The 19,842-nt window shown below is 36.4% G+C and overlaps 2 protein-coding genes across 2 annotated transcripts in view; both read left to right on the top strand.

The window, feature by feature from the left end:
• The window catches only part of LOC124387347 (obscurin-like), a 402,170-nt gene that overhangs the window by 259,114 nt on the left and 123,214 nt on the right, over positions 1-19,842 (top strand). The window lies entirely within an intron of this gene.
• Positions 1-19,842, top strand: part of LOC124387348 (obscurin-like) — a 174,999-nt gene that overhangs the window by 103,080 nt on the left and 52,077 nt on the right. The window contains 3 exon segments of the mRNA XM_046851650.1: positions 3,155-3,182; positions 3,185-3,265; positions 3,893-4,141. Coding sequence (XP_046707606.1) covers positions 3,155-3,182; positions 3,185-3,265; positions 3,893-4,141 — 358 coding nt within the window.

The following is a 19,842-nucleotide window of genomic DNA, read 5'->3' as shown; positions in this document are numbered from 1 at the left end:
AAATAAGATTCAAAACTAAATTAGAAATCTAAATATATCAATCTAAAATGGTTTACACTTTAAGCCACTCCTGAATTTTATTACATTGAACATATACTAAACATTTTTTTATTAAATTGTGAAAACACTTTGAATCTACTGCTTAAAGTGCCAAGCAGCTCTGACACCTTCATTATTTCATACCAACAGCTAAACCCAAACCAACTGTGAGAGTGAATCCTCAGAGCTCCGTCTACACTGGAGACACCATCACTCTGAGCTGTGAGCTGCAGGAGACTGGATGGGAGATTCAGTGGTATAAAATAAAACAGGCTTACAGACCCCACAAAACAGACTTTCACAATCCAGTCTGTTAGAGACTCTGACAGCGGATACTACACCTGTGGAGAATCGAGTTTATTCCAGATCTCAGATACCAGTGAAGCTGTTACAATGACTGTATCAGGTGAGTCTGTGGGTGTTATTTGGTTTTCTTCTAATTTAATATGTTAAAACAGTTTGTATGCTTTAAATGTTGATCTGTCAGTAAGCTGTTTGTTTAATGGTGACTTTCACTTCTCAGTATAGTAGGCATGTGTTTTTAGTAGTATCTGAGTTTTATATTAAGATTGCAGTATTATTGTGGTAAGTCACTGTGATTAAGAGAAAATTAAGAGAGAAGTCAGTAATTCTTTATAAATTGTGATAATCAGCATCATGCAAATAATTTTCTTTGTGCAGCTAATGTAATTAATAATATTTAGACTGAACCATACAATTAAAAAGTACAGAAATATAGCACATTGCCCTTCCTTCAGTTTCTGTACACATCTTTCCTTTGTTTCTCCACCAGATGTCACCAGTGTCCCCCACCCCTACAAACACACACACACATAAAAATATATATCTAATATCTAATTAATAATAATAAATAACATGCATATTTGCTGTTAATTTCACCCACTTCCTTGCGGCACACTGTTAGAGGTCTTGTTTGTCATGCAAGCAATCTCAGTTCAAGCCCTGGTTGTGAAACCTGTAAATATTAAGATAAAAAAAAAAAAAGTTCTGTCATGGCTTTAACATCATGCTTTTGCTTAAATGTTCAGCTGGTGGTGCAGAATTTTTTCAGGATCACAAAAATAAGATTCAAAACTAAATTAGAAATCTAAATATATCAATCTAAAATGGTTTACACTTTAAGCCACTCCTGAATTTTATTACATTGAACATATACTAAACATTTTTTTTTATTAAATTGTGAAAACACTTTGAATCTACTGCTTAAAGTGCCAAGCAGCTCTGACACCTTCATTATTTCATACCAACAGCTAAACCCAAACCAACTGTGAGAGTGAATCCTCAGAGCTCCGTCTACACTGGAGACACCATCACTCTGAGCTGTGAGCTGCAGGAGACTGGATGGGAGATTCAGTGGTATAAAAATAATCAGCAGTTACAACCTCAGAACAGTGAACAAGCAAACACACTGAATATGACAGTCATTAATGCAGAGGAAACAGAGTATAAGTGTCGTGCACGCAGGAGAAACTACAGACTTTACTACACAGAGTCCAGTGATCCTGTCAAGGTTACAGCGAGAGGTAGGCCATGACTTCAAATTGTGATTTAAAATTGTTTTATTTTAAATTGAATAAAACACATGAGAACATGCTGTTAGAGTAAAATTATCTGTACTTTAGTTTGTAAACAGTAACTGATTCATAACACTGCATCACTCAAAAAATACACAGATTACAATAAGTCCAAAACCAGAATTTACACGTGTATAAAGAAATTATCTTTACTTCCTTAATATCTAAACTTATATATTTATTTTAGTCACTTTTGAAAAATTAAACCAATTGTGTGATTTTGAAGCTTTTTTACTAATAAAGTGGGGAAAATTACGAATATCACTTATATTGTATAAATCTCAGTCAGTTCAATCAGTTTGTATCTCATTTCCTCACTGCATAGTTGGTCTTTTGTACTTAAACATGACTCTTACTGTGTCTTAACAGAGAGACCACAGGCAGTACTGAGTGTATCTCCACAGAACTGGCTGACTGAAGGAGACTCAGTGACTCTAAGCTGTGAGGTTACAGACTCCTCTACAGACTGGACATTCAGCTGGTACACAGTTGTTCCCTACAGAGACGGTGTAACTCAAACAATAAATACTGACTATGTCATGTATGTGGAGCTTCTCTCAGACAACAGCAGGGGATCTGGAGGCAACTACACTCTCAGTCCTTCTGTTCTTCATCACACAGGAGTTTATGTGTGTAGAGGAGAGAGAGGAGAACCAGATGGTTACATATTGTACAGCAATCCACAGCCCTTGTGGATCACTGGTACGGAAAATCAACTCTTGACATGAAGTATAGATTACATAAGTGTGAATGTAAGATCAGTGTAATGCAACATTTATTTATTAAAATGCATAAGCTTGTGAAAGACTGGCACAAATGTACATGTATCATAGCATGCGCTTAACGCATATACGCTAAAATGAGGAAGTGAATTGAAAGTGATGTAATGGAACTAGACTAAATCTAAGGTGACAGTGACATCTGGTGGTGATCAGACATAATGTTCTCTGTTGATGTGAATCCCTAATTGTATGTGGCAGTTCCTCACTGTAAAACATTACTGTAGAATTTACAGGATTTTACTAGCAGCAAATCACAAATCTATTTAAATAAGTACAATATATATTTCTTTATATTACTTAAATATGTACAGAAAATTCCTGTCAGTTTTTAAATGTTGCTTTTACATTTTCCAGTCAATTTGCTCATTTGGCTGATGCAGGATACAGTTGAGCTGAAAGTTAAAGGTCTTGTTAAATAAACAAAAAAAAGTTTAGCTTCAATTAGTTTAAACCAATGTACTGCTTAAATTGTTTGTGACAGTACAATGCTATAAAATATTAAGTGTGTGAGTGTGTGTGTGTGTGTGTGTGTGTGTGTGTGTGTGTGTGTGTGTGTGTATGTGCATGTTTAAGGTGAATCTCCTCCAGTGTCTCTGATCATCAGTCCCAGCAGAACTCAACACTTTACTCGTGACTCTCTCTCACTGAGCTGTGAGGACCAGAGTAACTCTACTGGATGGACAGTGAGACGATACACAGACAGTGAAGGAGTGTTAGATTGTTCACAGTGGGGATCAGTTACAGGATCTACATGTAACATCAGCTTCCTCTCCACATCCTACACTGGAGTTTACTGGTGTGAGTCTGAATCTGGAGAAAACAGTAATCCTGTCAACATCACAGTTCATGGTGAGTCTTCATGTAGTGTGTTTACTGTTAAAGGGATTAAAAGTTACATTAAAGAATATTCAGATTTCAAAGAGTTTAAAATTGAACAAGTATTTGGGAACATATTCAAGCCTTTGGAAAAACCTTGCAGGCACATATTTCACAGTACATTGTGTTATTAAAAATCCTTATGCTCTAACATGTTTATGTTTATTTTAGGAGAATGTGATTGTTGTTTCTATGAATTTTGTTCCATAGAGCACAGTTTGTAGTCTGGTTTGCTTTCATGATTAAGTGTTAAATACTTCCAAATTGCTATAATTATTGTCATCTGATCATTAACATGGCAACATACACCGTATTTACATTTAATAGTAGCATATCTAGCATTTTATTAGAACCAGTAAAGGTGCACTGAATTAAAATAATCTGTACTGATGCATCCATAAAGCAGGTGAACATGAGATTATGTACTGAGCTTCCTGCAGAATTAAATTACATACCTGCAAAATACACAGGTTTAGTAAGTTTATTTTAATGCAGATCAACTTTGCTAATAATCTCAGAATAATTTCTGTTAAGCATGTACAGAATTGTGTTTATATCCTAGTTTGAATCATGTATTTTCTGGAAATTTCCGTGTTCTAGAAGGTGATGTGATTCTGGAGAGTTCTGTTCATCCTGTGACTGAGGGACATCCTCTGACTCTACACTGTTTATATCGTAACACAAATCCCTCAAACCTCCGAGCTGATTTCTATAAAGATGGATCAGTCGTCCAGAACCAGACTACAGGAGAGATGATCATCCATAAAGTCTCAAAGTCAGATGAAGGTTTCTACCACTGTAAACACCCAGAGAGAGGAGAGTCACCGAGAAGCTGGATCTCAGTCAGACGTCAGAAACCTTCTGAGAATTTATTAATTTTCTGTTTCATTGTTTATTAAAACATCAATTTCACTTTTGTTTTTTTTCTCAGTCTCAGGTTCTAGAACCACTGGTGAAATAGGATTGGTCTTTGGAGTGGCTGTGGGTTTGGGACTTTTGCTCATTGCTGTATTTATTTTATTGTTCCTGCTGTGGTGCTACAAAAGGAAAAAAGGTCTGATAATTGTTTTTGCTATGTAGTGTGGAATTCAATTAGAATTCAAGTTGGGATGTTTCACTGGGTGTTAATTTTTTTTTTATTATTATTTATACTTCTGCTACAAGGGTTAGTGATATTTCTACTAATTATAGAAAGCTAAATTAGGACGCTTAACTTTAAATTTTACTCTAACTCTAAATGTTAAAGTACAGGAGTGTCTTTTACTGATTAACACACTACACTGTGTTCAGGTGAGGCTGCACCCCAGAGAAGAGAAAGGAAGTATAATATGAAGAAAAAGAAGAAAAACATGAACAATGGTAGCGCATTTTTTTAAATTTAGCCAAAAAATCTGAAGTCATCAGCTGAAATCTTAGAGTCGGTTCTATCACAAGACTCATTAAAAGACAAGGCAGGTTTAGTCTAAAAATGCAGCTTGATCCAGTGTGGTTTTTAAAGGAGACTAATAATGACTTAAATTGTGTTAATGAGCTATGATTGATTTATTACACTGCTGAAGATCTCAGGGATGGTTTTGTTTTTTTGCTGCTGTAGGTGCTGATGCTGAACCCAGTGTAAATGATGTGACTTATGCCAGGCTTGAACTCAAGCGAATGAAAAAAGCTAGAAAAATACAAGGTAAAGCAAAATACATCTTTAAATATATTATTAGTTACAATAGAACAGATCATGTATTTGTAGAATTGCTTTATATAAACCTGTGATATGAAGCAGCATTTCTGTATGAAGAAATTGATCAACTGATTCTGACCAGAATTCAACAATGCAGTGACCAAATATATTTAAACTGTGTGTGATTTAACATTCAGATTATTTTTTTATTTAATAGTTTTGATGAGTTTTAATTGTTATGGACATTCATTGAGGATAATTTAATTCCAACTAGATAAGACCAGTGTGGAAAACGATACTGTCTACTCAGAGATGAAGCACAACATGGAGGTAAAATTCATGGCTTTTACATTATAAAAAAAAAAAAAAAAGACAAATCAAACACCATGAAGTCAGAAATATTTTAAAGGTACATTGGGTGTAATTTCACACCTAGCAGTTATGCTCTCCATCCAGTGCACAAAACCCTTTCTCACACTTTGTCCAGTCATCCATGTTAGTTTGGAACCTGTAAAGAGAAACTTTCCTCATCTCATTCTCTCATGATTTCTAGCTGCAGTCACTGATTCTAAAGTTAAATTGTTTGTCACATGGATGACACCGATATCAGGAGATATGCATTTATAATTGTATTTAGTGCAATCTCTTTTTTTTTTAATCTGCAGTGAGCCATGTGACTGTGTACACTGATGAAGCAGTCATCAACAGATCGTTGGAAAATCAGTTCTTCATTTCCCTTTTTACTAAATGCTGAGCAAAAGGATAAAATTGTGTTCATTTCAAAATTCATTTATTATCAATATCAGCAACAGCAAAATAATTCTGTGTGCTGGAAAAAGTATTATTTTCAGAAATTTTGTAAATAGTAATAAAAAGGTACATACAAATGTCATTCGAATAAATGTAAGAGTGCATGTAGATTTGCAGCAAAGTTCATCTGATCAGCAGTGCAATTATATAGTTAGTATGTACCAGTGCAGTAAACGAACGGACGGACGGACGGACGGACGGACGGACGGACGGACGGACGGACGGACGGACAGACAGACAGACAGACAGACAGACAGACAGACAGATAGATAGATAGATAGATAGATAGATAGATAGATAGATAGATAGATAGATAGATATGCCTTTCTTTTTCTACTTATAATGTTGTGTGCCAAAAAACAATGAATTTAATATACACCACTTTTTTTGCATATTTTATATATATAAAAATCAATTTTTAAACAATTAAAAATTTATAAATGTTAATTTTTTTTATTACATTTTATATTTCTCTTCCAGTATTGTTTTTTTGTTTTTTTGTTGTAATTGATTACTAATTACTAATAAGTGGTGCTTCAATTTTGAAGGTGGAAGTTATTATTTTATTATGTGACAAAGAGGGTTGAACAAAATCAAGAATAAAGAAGAATAAAGAGTATAATAAAAATGGAGTGAACGAAAACATTTTGCAGGTTTTCATTTTTGTTGCCATGTTTGCTTGAAATAAAAACTAATCAAGACTTTATTTCTACTGCTTTAAATGTATGTATTAAACTCAAATATACTGCTATATTGTAATACTGTTTACTGTCTTATGTTGGCTCTTGTTTTCTTTAGTAATTTGTCACAAGGAGTTAGGAACCACTGCATCTTTACACACTGCTCCACTGTGTAATCAAGTAAAAGAATAACACTGAAAATGTCCAATACACAACATAGGCAATGAACATTACAGCATTAGTAGTGATTTAGACAATCAAAAGTGAATTCAGTGTTAAACCCTGCTAGATAACTTCATCATTCCATTTCTTCCAAGTCCTGGTGAGGATTCAATAGTCAGAATTCTTCTTCTTCTTCTTTAGGTTGCTTTCATTAGTGGTCACCACAGCAGATCATCCGTCTCCACACTACTCTGTCCTCTACATCTGCCTCTTTCAACCAAACTACCTGCATGTCTTCCCTAACCACATCCATAAACCTCCTCATTGGCCTTCCTCTTTTCCCCCTTCCAGGCTGCTCCATCCTCAGCATTCTCCTACTGATATACCCCATGTCCCTCCTCTGCACATGTCCAAACCATCTCAATCACACCTCCCTCGTCTTGTCTCCAAAATGTCCTACATGCACTCTCCCTCTAATAATCTCATTTCTAATCCTGTCCAGCGTCGTCACTCCCACCGAACATTTCAACATCTTTAGCTCTGCTACCTCCAGCTCCACTGTCTCTAAACCATACAACATAGCAGGTCTCACCACAGTCCTATAAAATTTGCCTTTCACTCTTGCAGATACTCTTCTATCACAAATCACTGCTGCAACTCTTCTCCACCCACTTCACCCTGCCTGCACACTTTTCTTCACTTTTCTTCACTTCTCTAACACATTACTTCTTCTCCATTACTTTGCACTGTTGACCCCAGGTACCTGAACTCCTCCACCTTCAGTACCCCTTCTCCCTGCAACCTCACCACTCCACTGCCCTTCCTCTCATTCACACACATGTACTCTGTCTTACTCCTACTGACTTCCATTCCCTTCTCTCCAGCGTGTACCGCCACCTCTAGAGGCTCTTCTCAACCTGCTCACTACTCTCACCACAAATCACAATATCATCCGCAAACATCATAATCCATGGAGACTCCTGTCTTACCTCATCCGTCAACCAGTCCATCACTATCGGCGTTCCACAGATTAACACTAAAAAATGTAACTTAGTGGAATAATAAGCAAAGACTCCAAGTATAAAAGTTTCTGATTAACTTTTATTTGTGCAATTAATTAACAATCTGCTTAGATTGACTCACATTCAATTTAATCTCAAACTAAAACTGTGCAAATGATTTTTCCACCTAAAAAGAGCGGCATATTAAGACAATATTATGATTATGTTTGAGTCATGATTATTAGGAAGTTTTAGTCAAAGGCTCATCTGACTGTGAAGAGTCATTAAGGCTTCTATCTGATCGAGAGTCTCTGAAAGAGAAGGGAGGAGGAACGGTGCTATGAGGAAGCATCTTTAAGTCCAGACTGTGGAGAGTAATGTGGGAGTGATTGTCTCAGGCTTTGTGCTGGATTTCAATTTACAGTGCTTTTTCTGGAAGAGAGGGTGAAAAAAGGACAAATATTATGGGTGTAAACGATATATGAGCATTTATAAATACATTAGGAATGAAAAGTTTGGATGCTTGTTTCCAGAAGTGGAAACAAGCTGTCTAATAATTTGGCTCATATGCCGACTTTATCAATTAGAAATTTTATCCATGACCCATTATTGCGGGTTTGGCAGACATTTACATTTACGGCCTTTATCAGACTCCTTATCCAGAGCGACTTAATTTTATCTATTTATATAATTCAACTGAGCAGCTACACAGTATTTAGCGGATTGTATCGCATTGTATGGGATGTGGGGTTTATGTGAGCAGGTACCATCCCGAGACTCCAGTCCAGACCTTTCCTCCACTCCAGTTAACTGAAGCCACACCCACCTCCCGTGGATGCCGTTGCCAGACAGTGACCCAAAAAGTCGAGTCGGAAGCGGGAATAAAGAGCTCGCTAGGCTGACGCTAGCTTTGTTCATTTTGCTATACTGTTTCATGTTATGTGATTACCTGTTTTCGACCTACGCCCGTTCCGACTTAAAACGTTCGCTGTCCGTTTTGACGTTTACTAGAGAATTGTAAATACTCACTGTATTATACGGTTGTAAATGTATGCACATATGTGTGTTGCTTTGTTTACTGGTAGTAGGGGTGCAGTTACCATTTCTGTTGGGTGTGGGTTTATTCCCTGTTTTTGGTGCGGGAGTTAGGGAAGTGATTTTTCTTTTTTTTAGGATTGTTTGTACGTAATTTAGTGGTTTGTGGAAAAAATATTTTGTTGATTTTTTTTGGCCTTGGTCCACCCTGAAGTTTCTCCCAGTGTAGTACTGTACATATTTCAACATACCTCCTGTTATTAAATACCCTGATGTTTGTGTTCCGTTATTTATTTCTCATAATACCAAATACATTCACATCCAACTAAAATCCACCACCTGTGCTTTTAATCATGCTTGTGCGCCCAAACCCTAGACTGGGATGTAACAAAGTGTTTTGCTTATTTCAGCATATTTTAAATGTCTTCATTCCTTTCATTCTTTATTAATTTACTCCCATGATATGTGGAATTGTCTGGATGTTCTTCTTTTGAGAGAAATTCTTAAAGCTGAATATAAAAAGCTAAAGAATCCATCGCATTAGCTGCTAGCTACTTCCTGGTTAGCTGCTAGTGTTAGCATTATGGATTCTTTAGCATTTTCATTCATGCACAAAACAAATCTTATTTCCGGTACTGAGTGAGCAGCCACAGTGACACTGCGCTAACTATAGTTCCTTTTTAATAGCCCTGGCATTGTTGTGTATGTTTTTCAGTATAAATCCCCTTAGCCTTCAGTGCTGCGCCCCCACGGCCGATATCCTATTGTTCTCAGGTGTTAATGTTTAACAATATAATAAATAAAAAGGGGCAAAAGTAACCATGACTAACTATACATCATTCTAAAGGAGATTGCATGAAGCAGTAATGAGGGAAATATTATTGGGGCGGAGTGACGACAGAGACTTGGAGATCTGCATGGGGATGGAAAATCTGAGTTTTTCATTTTCATTGAGAATTTTTCATCAGTAAGTTACAATACATCTCCCTCTACAGTTTTTATACATTTTATTGTGTTTGTTTTTATTAGAGAAATTCTTGAAAAGTTTTTTTTTTGTGTGTGTGTGTGTGTGTGTGTGTGTGTGTGTGTGTGTGTGTGTGTGTGTGTGTGTGTTGTTGGGATTTGAATAGCAGGACATCAATATGAATGGCAGTGACTGTAAAACAATAGTTTGTTGCTGCTTCATGCAATTTACGATAAAACAACTTATTTGACTGTCAATTTTTTTTTTGTTTGGTTGTTTTTTTTTGTAAACAAAATCCAGTGGACCCATTGGATGCTCAAACCCAAGATTCCACCTTTCTTAGACTTTTTTTTAGTTTGTGGTCTCATTTGTTTTTAACACTATATTCTACTGCCCATATTTGTTTTAGTTTTTTACCACTAACATGGCGTTTTTTTTTACGCGAAAGTTATTCTAAAACATATATAAACAATAAACCCCGAAGTACTCTGACATAAACAAAGAATCACCATCTAAATTACAACACGTTTGTTTTGTGGACCAAAAATGCTTTACGCCATGTTGTTTGGTGGAGCCTTATCCTTCCTAATCAACCGGGATTAGCAGCAGTGGATGCGTTTGTGAATCGTTATTACAATACATGTGTAAGTGGTGCATTTTTTTTACGCATGTTGTTGGTGTGTACTGCTTACACACTTTCAGAAAATACATTCGTTATACGTTTTCCATTGAAAAACAGTGATCTGAAATCGCTGCTTGAGGCTTAGAGCTTTAGAATGATGTATAGTTAGTCATGGTTACTCTTCTTCCTTTTTATTTCATCTATTGCTAAACATTAACACCTGACAACACTGGGATATCGGTCGCATGGGCGCGGCACTGAAAGCTAAGGGGTTAAGGGCCTTGCTCAGGGGCCCGGGCTTGGCAGTTTGGTGTGGCTGGGACTTGAACTTATTCCCTTTAGCTCTATGTCCAATGCCTCAAGCGTTAAGGAAGATTATCAACAACAGGCTGCTTTGAAGTTTCAAAGTGCTCCCCAAGTGTTTTATTCCTTCTAAACGACATCAATTAGAAAAAAAAAATGTTGTATAATAATAAATGTATTGAGGTAATACACATTATACTCTCTTGCTTTGTTTTTTGTCAATTTGCAGTTAGGTTTTTTTTTTTTTTTTTTACGTCTGCAAAATCTTATTCCTATTTGATTCTATGTATATTTTAATTCTATTTGATTCTATGGAATCATATTCCTATTTGATTCTTTGATTATATAAAAAAAATATAGCAGATAATTAAGCAAGAATACTTGACTGGGATTAGACAAGATATCACAACTGGCCTTGTTACAGGAGAAGCCCTGACTGGAGAACCTTGCTAAAGCAAATGCCAGTCTGCTAGAAGTGCTATGTATTTTCTTTGAATATACTTAACTATGAAATGACTGGGTGTGAGACAGGAGGCATCTTGTGTGACAGTGCATCACGGTTCTACCTTCAGTAGTCGCAATTTGCATGGCCGACTGTGAAAAAGGATAAGACGCTCTCCGCTTTGGGTTCACGTCCTCATTCTCAGGGAATCCCTGAAAACCAACATGTCTGGATTAAAGCAAAAGCAACCTAAATAAAACCTCGAAACATTTTAGTAAATCATGTTTGAGTCCTGAGGCTCTCACTTGTCTGGGCAGCAGTAGCTGTAGGATTTTGGTATGGACGTTTCAGGTTCTAATGAAGGTTTCACACCCGACATGCCACAGTAATGCAGACAGATGTCGATGAGCATGATGAGGACGATAAGCATGCTGAAGACTACAGAGAGTAGCATGTAGTTTTGGAGGAGCAAAACCTGCACAACAAAGCAGCACTGAAAATACGTAGTGTTCAAACCAGGAATGTATACAGTAGATTTGGCAAGGACAGGAAGTGGATACCTCTGTCTGTAGTTGGCTGAATTGCAGAGACTGGTTAAGAACGTGCTGAGTAATGTTCTCCATCTGTTTCTGTAGAACCTGTCTGGACTCGGCTTGCTTCTTATACAACAGAAAGAAAAGGAAAGATCAGATTCACAATATTCAAGGTCAAACTCAATCTTATCAGCAAAATATTCTCTGATTTAAGAGCTGAACTGTTCCATACATTGTGTATCACATACTATATATGGACAAAATTATTGAATGCCTGACTTTTCCAGCCATATGTGGTTCTTCTCCAAACTGTTACCACAAATTCGGAGGCACACAATTGTATTGGATGCTGTAACAACTTTTCCTTCATTTGAACTCAGAGACCCAAACCTGTTCCAGCATGACAATGCCCCTGTGCACAAAGCCAGCTCCATGCTCTCCATGGTTTGGAAGATCTCCTGCTTTTGAACTCCATCCTATTGAACACTAACCCAAACTCTGCACCCCCAGACCTCCTCACCTCAGCTACATTAGTATCTGACTTTACTAACACCCTTGTTGCTGAATGAACACAAATGTCCACAAGCACAACATATGGCAGGGAAGATCAGGTGTCCCAATACTTTTGTCGATATAGTGTAGAAACATTATAGAGCAAAAGAACAGAAAGATGAAGTTATTAATTGTGCTGACCTGCTCTTCAATGATCCACAAGTTGCTCAGGAGTTTGATAATAGCTTTATAGAAAGCCCTCTGGATCTCCTCCATCTGCATTCAATATATATGAAAAGAAAGTAGATCTAAAATCATATCAAATAGAAGATGAGTGCCTGCTGTCCTCTGTATTTGAGATATCGTTCTCTTTCAGTACATACTAATCAGCGCTCTTGCCGGGGTTGAAAATATCAAAGAACAACTGTGTAAGAAGAATCCAGTAAAACACAGTACAGGATTCTGAACACTCAAACTTCACTGGGTTTAGGGATTTGATTGTGTATTTTGATTCTTGCTCTCATCTGGCAGCTGCTGTTTGATAGGTTGCATGATGTGGTATGTCGGCTGCTGCTCAGTGTTCTGGCCTGTTAAGTACACGATCAAGAGCAGCGCACTGTGATGTCACAGAAGTCACTTATCATGAATGGTAAACTGTGATTCTGCCTCTAGTGGTGAAGCATGGAAATACACCCAAAGGAGAATCCTTTCCTTCTTCTTCTATTTCGGCTGCTCCCATTAAGGGGCGCCACATCGGATCATCTGTCTCCATACTGCTCTGTCCTCTACATCTGCCTCTTTCAAACCAGCTACCTGCCTGTATTCCTTTATCACATTAATGAACCTGCTCTTTGGTCTTTCTCTTTTCCTTCCTCCTCGTGGCTCCATCCTCAGCATTCTTCTACTGATATACCCCATGTCCCTCCTCTGCACATGTGCAAAACATCTTAATTGGGCCTCTCTCACTTTGTCTCCAAAACGTCCAACATGCACTGTCTCTCAAATAAACTTGTTTCTCATCCTGTCCAACCTCGTCACTCCCAATGAAAATATCAGCATCTTCAGCTCTGCTACCTCCAGCTCCACCTCCTGTCTTTTACTCAATGCCACTGTCTCTAATCTATACAACATCGCAGGTTTTACCACAGTCCTATAAACTTTTTACTTACACTCTCACAGATACTCTTCTATCACAAATCACTCCTGCTGTCACTCTTCTTCACCCACTCCACCCTGCCTGCACTCTTTTCTTTACCTCTCTAACACACTCTCCATTACTTTGCACTGTTGACCCCAGGTACCTGAACTCCTCCACCTTCTCCACCTTCTGTGTGTTTGTGTGTGTGTGTGTTTGTGTGTGTTCACATGCATGCTCACACACCATCGTTGCATGTAACCACAGAGGGGTTTCCTATTTAGTCTTGTTTCTCTTAAAGTTTCTTCCTCATGCCATCTCAGAGTTTTTTCTTGTCACAGTTGCCACTGAGTCTCTCATTTAAGGATAAACTTAAAATTATAAGGAACAATCTTGTGGGCAATAAACTTACACACTCTTTTATAAAACCTTTTAACCACTTAGTTCTAGACAATGTTTGTTAAAATCTTTCAACAAATAAAAATAAATTGAATTCATGTAGATGAGGTAGGACACATTATGCTTAATTTTCTTCACATAATGCTTAATTCCCTTTAGATCATTCTTATTTCTCCAGCAATGCTATCGTCATAGTACTTGTGGACACTGGGGTGACCCAGGTACACCCAATTATGTCTGGATATGCAGTACAAAAATGTAAACCTCTAACATGCAAACACAGCTAACATTTAAATGTGTATTAGATATAGATTCACTCATTTGTGAGATTCAGACTAGTGCATATATGTATTGCAGTCTATATGGCAAAAATATAAACGACTCATTAAAAGATGTTTAACCAAACAAAAAGCGCAGTCAACTTTTAGGCTGATCCTACTATTTTAAATAATTGTTTTTTTCTTGGCTAAATGATTACATCCAACTACAGAATGCCTGTACAGAGTGCATCCAGAAAGTAAAAACATCCCCACAGCATGATGCTGCCACCTCTGACTTTACTCTAGGGATGGTATTGGCCTGGTGATGAGCAGTGCCTGGTATCCTCCAGACCTGATGCTTGCCATCAATGCCAAAGAGTTCAATCTTTGTTTTTCATGGTCTGCAGGTGCCTATTTGGCTTCAGCTAGGCTGTTGTGCTTGTTACTGTTGTGGCTAACGTCTGGGCCCCTTTACAATACTGGCCTGATTGGTGGAGTGCTGCAGAGATGGTTTGTTCTTCTGAAGGTTCTCCTTTCTCCACAGAGAAATGCTGGAGCTCTTTCAAAGTGACCATCAGGTTCTTGGTCATCTCCCTGACGATCGCTCAGTTTGGGTGGGAGTCCTGCACTAGGTAGAGTCCTGGTGGTTCTAGAAGATATACTGAATACAAGCCATATAAGAGATCATACAGTTGTAATTAATATACAAACACAGGTTTTGCATCAACTGTTAACATTATTATTTTCTGACAAAGTGATATGTTAAAGTAGCAGCTTTGACACCTTCTTTTCATACTAACAGAAAAACCCATACCGACTGTAAGAGTGAATTCTTAGATCTCCATCTACACTACCCAGAGACTCTATGTGAGCATTGATAAGCAAGCAAGACAATCAACATCACCTATTACAACTACACAAGGCTTAGTGATTCTGTCAAGATTAAAGCAAAGGGTATTTTATGAAATTATTAATTACAATGTAACACGTTCACTCTGCTAATAATAATAAGGCTTATTATTATTAATGAATTTAATCGATTAATTAAAACTAGTCTGGTCCCCTTTCAGTCTGCATTAAAAATGTGTCATTCACTGGGGAGGAGATATATATATATATATTCATTCATTCATTTTGTCTTCCTCTTCTCTTTTCTGTTGGTAAAGTGCCATTCCCGAAAGAACCTAAAGGTTCCTGAAAGAGAAATACTTTTTTTATCTTACTTTTTATCAATGTGAAGCAAATGCTAATTTATTTGTCCTACTTTAGCCATGTTACTAACACAAGTAAAACATTAGTACACAATATTCACAGTATAAATGTTTTACTGTCTATTAATATTCTCTTCTACACTAATAACCACAGTTTTCCTGTAGATGTAGAAAATGCAGTATTATATACAGTATTGTGGAGTGGATAAATGAATGTCATTTGTGCTGCATGGTATGATGTAACAAATGAAGAGGGATGATTTTTCACTATATTACGGGATCTGTATGTATGTTTTTTTTTACTTTTTACATTGAAGAGATCCACATATGGAGAACATGTACAACTCCATCCAGCCAGCAGCCTGAGCTCAGGAGCAAACCAAGAATTCTGAGATGGCAACCTGACCTGCACCAGTCTACTCAATGATCACCTTCCATACATATAAACATTTATATTGAGAGAGAGAGAGAGAGAGAGAGAGAGAGAAAGAAAGAAAGAAAGAAAGAAAGAAAGAAAGAAAGAAAGAAAGAAAGAAAGAAAGAAAGAAAGAAAGAAAGAGGGTGTTGCTGTATCATAATGTTCATAAACTGGTTTTGACAAGATGATACAAAAATGAAGTGATGAAGTAAAAAGTAAAGTGAACAAACTGAACCTGAACACAAGTGATTAGTTAAATGATTTTATTTCATGTATAACTTTAAAATAGACAGGTTAAAGAAATGTTCACATATAAAAAGAAAAGATTTTGAATGGAAAATGATTTTACTAATTATCTACCCAGTGACTTAATGGCAAATGCATTATTTATTAAGTAAATATAGGTTACTACATAAGAAGAAAATAATTTAAGATTAAATTAAACTAGCTGAAGCAGATAAAATTTAACATAAAAACCCATGAAAGCAACCATTCCTCATGCTGGAGTCTCCTTATCTCATCCAGTGCTGACTACATACTTCCCCGTGTCTGTGGTAATAAACTCTCCAGATCAGCAGTACTGTAGCTCCAGTTTCATCTCTTTATTTAGCCTCCCAACACAATGCTGGTTGTAACAGTGGTCCGAATTAAACCAGTTACACTTAGCAGTGAAATTGAATCGAGTAAAACATGACTTTCATTGCAGCAGTACTAAACAGGTGGCCCAGTCCATGATTTAACAGGAAGCCCAGACAATGTGTAAGCAAACATACAATTGCAAATTTGGTATAAAAATGTAAAATGAATTCCTCCCGTAATATTTGTTCAGTCACCGGGTCTGAATTCCTGAGGTTGGGCTCCACAGAACCATTAGCATCTGAGTAAAATCATCTTTTAGTCAATAAAGCTTCTTAGATCCCACTCCCTTGAAATGTTATACTGATAAGGGCACGTATTTAAAATGATGAGGTGGTGGATCAGTAGATTCTTGATCTCTGGCCTGAACGTCTGTGATTTAAACATCTAGAACAAGATCCTGATGTTGTGTTTCTTCAGAATGGTGTGAATGGTGAATGCAATCAAGTTCTCAGAACAGCTACCTGATTTTAGCATCATTCAAGCTTAGATCACATCAGCTTATAGGTTTACAGTAGAGCATTTTTAGAAAAAAACTCAAAACAAACATAAACTCAGAGTTTTCTGTCAGCTTGATCTCTGTAGCTTCATCAGTGTAGACAGACACATGGCTCACTGCAGACAGATAGAGAGAGAGAGAGAGAGAGAGAGAGAGAGAGAGAGAGAGAGAGAGAAGATATATTTCACCTCATATTGCTATCAATGATGATACAAACTGCTAAACTGTTTGGGACAATACTACAAATAACAGCAGCAAATCAGTAGATTATTTATCTTGATAGATAAATTACTATGTTGTAATTGATCGAGTAGATGAGATGACAAAGTCGTGAAGACACAAATACAAAGATAACATGCATGAACCCTTCAGACCACCACAGATTTTCAGAGGCAGGTTATTGTGAATTTTGATATGTTAACAAAAATATTTGAAATTGTGGTCAAATTCTACCCAGTGCATCCAAATGTTTCCTACTTCATGGTGAATGGATCGTCTTTATAAATATAATGGAATTTACCTTCATGTTCTGATGCAGCTCTGAGTAAACAGTATCATCACCCACACTGGTCTTCTCTAGTTGAGAGCAAGAAACAAGTCATTGATTAATTTCCTAAAAAAAAAAAACCTGACTAAAATGACAAAAGTACAATTAAAATTCCAATACAATATGGTGGACCTTAACATTGTAAGAGCGTCAGGCAGAATCTTTTATTTATTACATCATTAAATAACAATTACAGTGTGCAGGTGATCAACCATAAAGAATAAATGTACTGTATTTAGTTCTACCTTCTTTTCCATTCATGCTTTTCACTAGTTTTAGTTGAATCTCAGCGTAAGTCACGTCATTAATGCAAAGGTCATCATCAGCACCTGCAGTAGCAGAGAACAAAGCAATCATGATGATCTTAAACAGTATAATACGTGACTGAATGTGATTAGTTTGGCAAATAGTTTACCATTGTTGCTGTTTGCCTCCTTTTTCTTTGTGACTTGTATGTCACTGGCTTCTCTGCTCTCAGCTTCATTTTCAGCTGAACACAGTGCAGTGTGTTAATCACTACAGGACATTTTACTGTATAAAGTTCAGCACTCGTAACGTCTCCTAATTCAAAAGGAAAACCTTTATGAAATGAAACAAAGCTACCTGTTTCATTCGTATCTTCTATCTGATCCACTGTGGTGTAAAGTTGTTCACTTCCTATGATCAATGAATAGATGATCAATTAATAGATTAAACATGTATTAATTTGTAATTAAATACATTTATCAAATAAATAAAATTATAATAAGTGATTTTGATGAAGAAAAGTTTGAGAAATAATCAGTCACTGAGACAGAATCTGACCAGTCTGAAGTGGTTTGTGTTCTGACTGAGAGTCTTCAGCTCCTGATCGCCTCTGATTCTGCTCTGATGTCTGACTGGATTTCTGCTGCTTTTCTATAGAGAGAAACAGATTCTACATCTGAACAGGGTGTAAATAATTAGCACTTTCAATTATAAAGCAAACGCAACAATATCAAATATTTAAAACTGGAACGAATATTATTTTCATAATTATTCATAGTCAGAAAATTCGTCTAAACTGCATATACAGGACTGGGATCATATTTGACAATTTAAATATGAAAACACAATAAAACTATTAAACAAGTTCATGAAAAGATGGATTTTATTTTTACACCAGGTTTAGAAGGATTTTTTATTTATTTATTTATTTATTTTTTCTGTCATTGTCTTTCTATGGTTTCCCCGCCAGATGTCGCCAGTTTGTCTCATGTCCTTTATTAGCCAACCACTGTTTCCACCTTTGTCATTACTTGTGCCTGTTTAAGTGGTCATTTTTTTCAGTTAATTGTTTGGTTGTTAATTGTAATGCCCTTAATCATTTACATTTTGTTTCCCCGGATTTCTTACACTGTCTAAAATTATCTTGTGTAGGAGTTGCTCTACCTTCCTTCACAGAAGACTTTGCTTTTTTTTTTTTATTTTTTTTTTTTTGTGTTTAGTATTTTTTTGACCTGATTTTGTGGAATTCTCAACTAAGTATTAGATTATTAATTATTATTTTTATCAATAATTCTATTATTAATAGAGCATTTTTGCTTTTTTTTCTATATTTTGTGCTTTCCAATGAACTATGGAATGTATAACCGATCTTGTCGCCCAGCCGAACCCAGTTCAAACCACTACCTTAACCAAAAATTGTTCTTTGAAATACTTAAAGTAAGCTATAAATATAGCTTTACAACATAATTTAGGCTAATAAGAATATAAAAATACTATTAAATAATGGGAACATGTGGTGTTAATCAAATCTCTAATTACAAATGTAAATATCTACCAAATTTCTATATTTATCAGGTGCAATCATGTAAGTATTTGTCATGCTTTAAACAACCTTCAACTGTTTTCTTTGCTTTTTTTTTTGTCAGTTGCATTCAGTCATAAGTTAGCTAACATGATTTATTACCTTTCTTCATGTTGTAGTACCACAACAGGACCATTAAGATAAGCAAAACAATGACAAAAAAGACCAAACTTAGTCTCAAAGCCACTCCTCTTGTTTTACCACTGGATCTAGATACAGAGACTGAAAAAAAGAAAGAGCAGAATTTAAGCCTCACCAACAAGAAGAGAGAATTTATATATAGAATAGATATATAGAATACATATATAATGTATCTGTATATAACCTATAATGTGCATGAACTATACTATGAAATATAATTATATACAAGGTGGAGCATGTTTACAATCATTAAAAATAGCAGGCATCATTGAGACAGAGCAAAATTCTCTCAACCTGCTGATTACAAATGGTACAAATAGCTTTTTGTTTGTGTCTGGATGGAAGAAAGCTAAATAACTAGTCCTTGATAGTGTCACTTTCTCTTTAGATTTTTTACTGTGGTCAAAATGCTCATTGGCTGTCAGGCGCAAAGAACGTATGGGAACCAAAGTAAATTCAATGATGGCCTTTTAATGCAAAACAAAAGGGCAAGGCAGAAAGCACGAGAAATCAGCACCATACATGGGTAAACTAAACCTGGAGGAAACTGTGGCAGAGTAAGCACAAACAATACACACAGAATCTTGCACACTAAGTGAGAACCAAACGGAGTAGCTTGGGTAGTCCAGAATGTTCATTAGCCTAAGCTGTAGAACGGACGATGAGCATGTGGATAAATGGGGTCTTTATAGTGTGGTGACTGATTTGGACCAGGTGTGGATGATTAGTAAGTTGGTGAGCTGCTTGGATTGATTGGAGG

The sequence above is a fragment of the Silurus meridionalis genome, chromosome 6 (assembly GCF_014805685.1).
Source record: "Silurus meridionalis isolate SWU-2019-XX chromosome 6, ASM1480568v1, whole genome shotgun sequence".
In the NCBI taxonomy this organism is placed as follows: domain Eukaryota; kingdom Metazoa; phylum Chordata; class Actinopteri; order Siluriformes; family Siluridae; genus Silurus; species Silurus meridionalis.
This window is presented reverse-complemented; position numbering and strand designations above follow the sequence as displayed.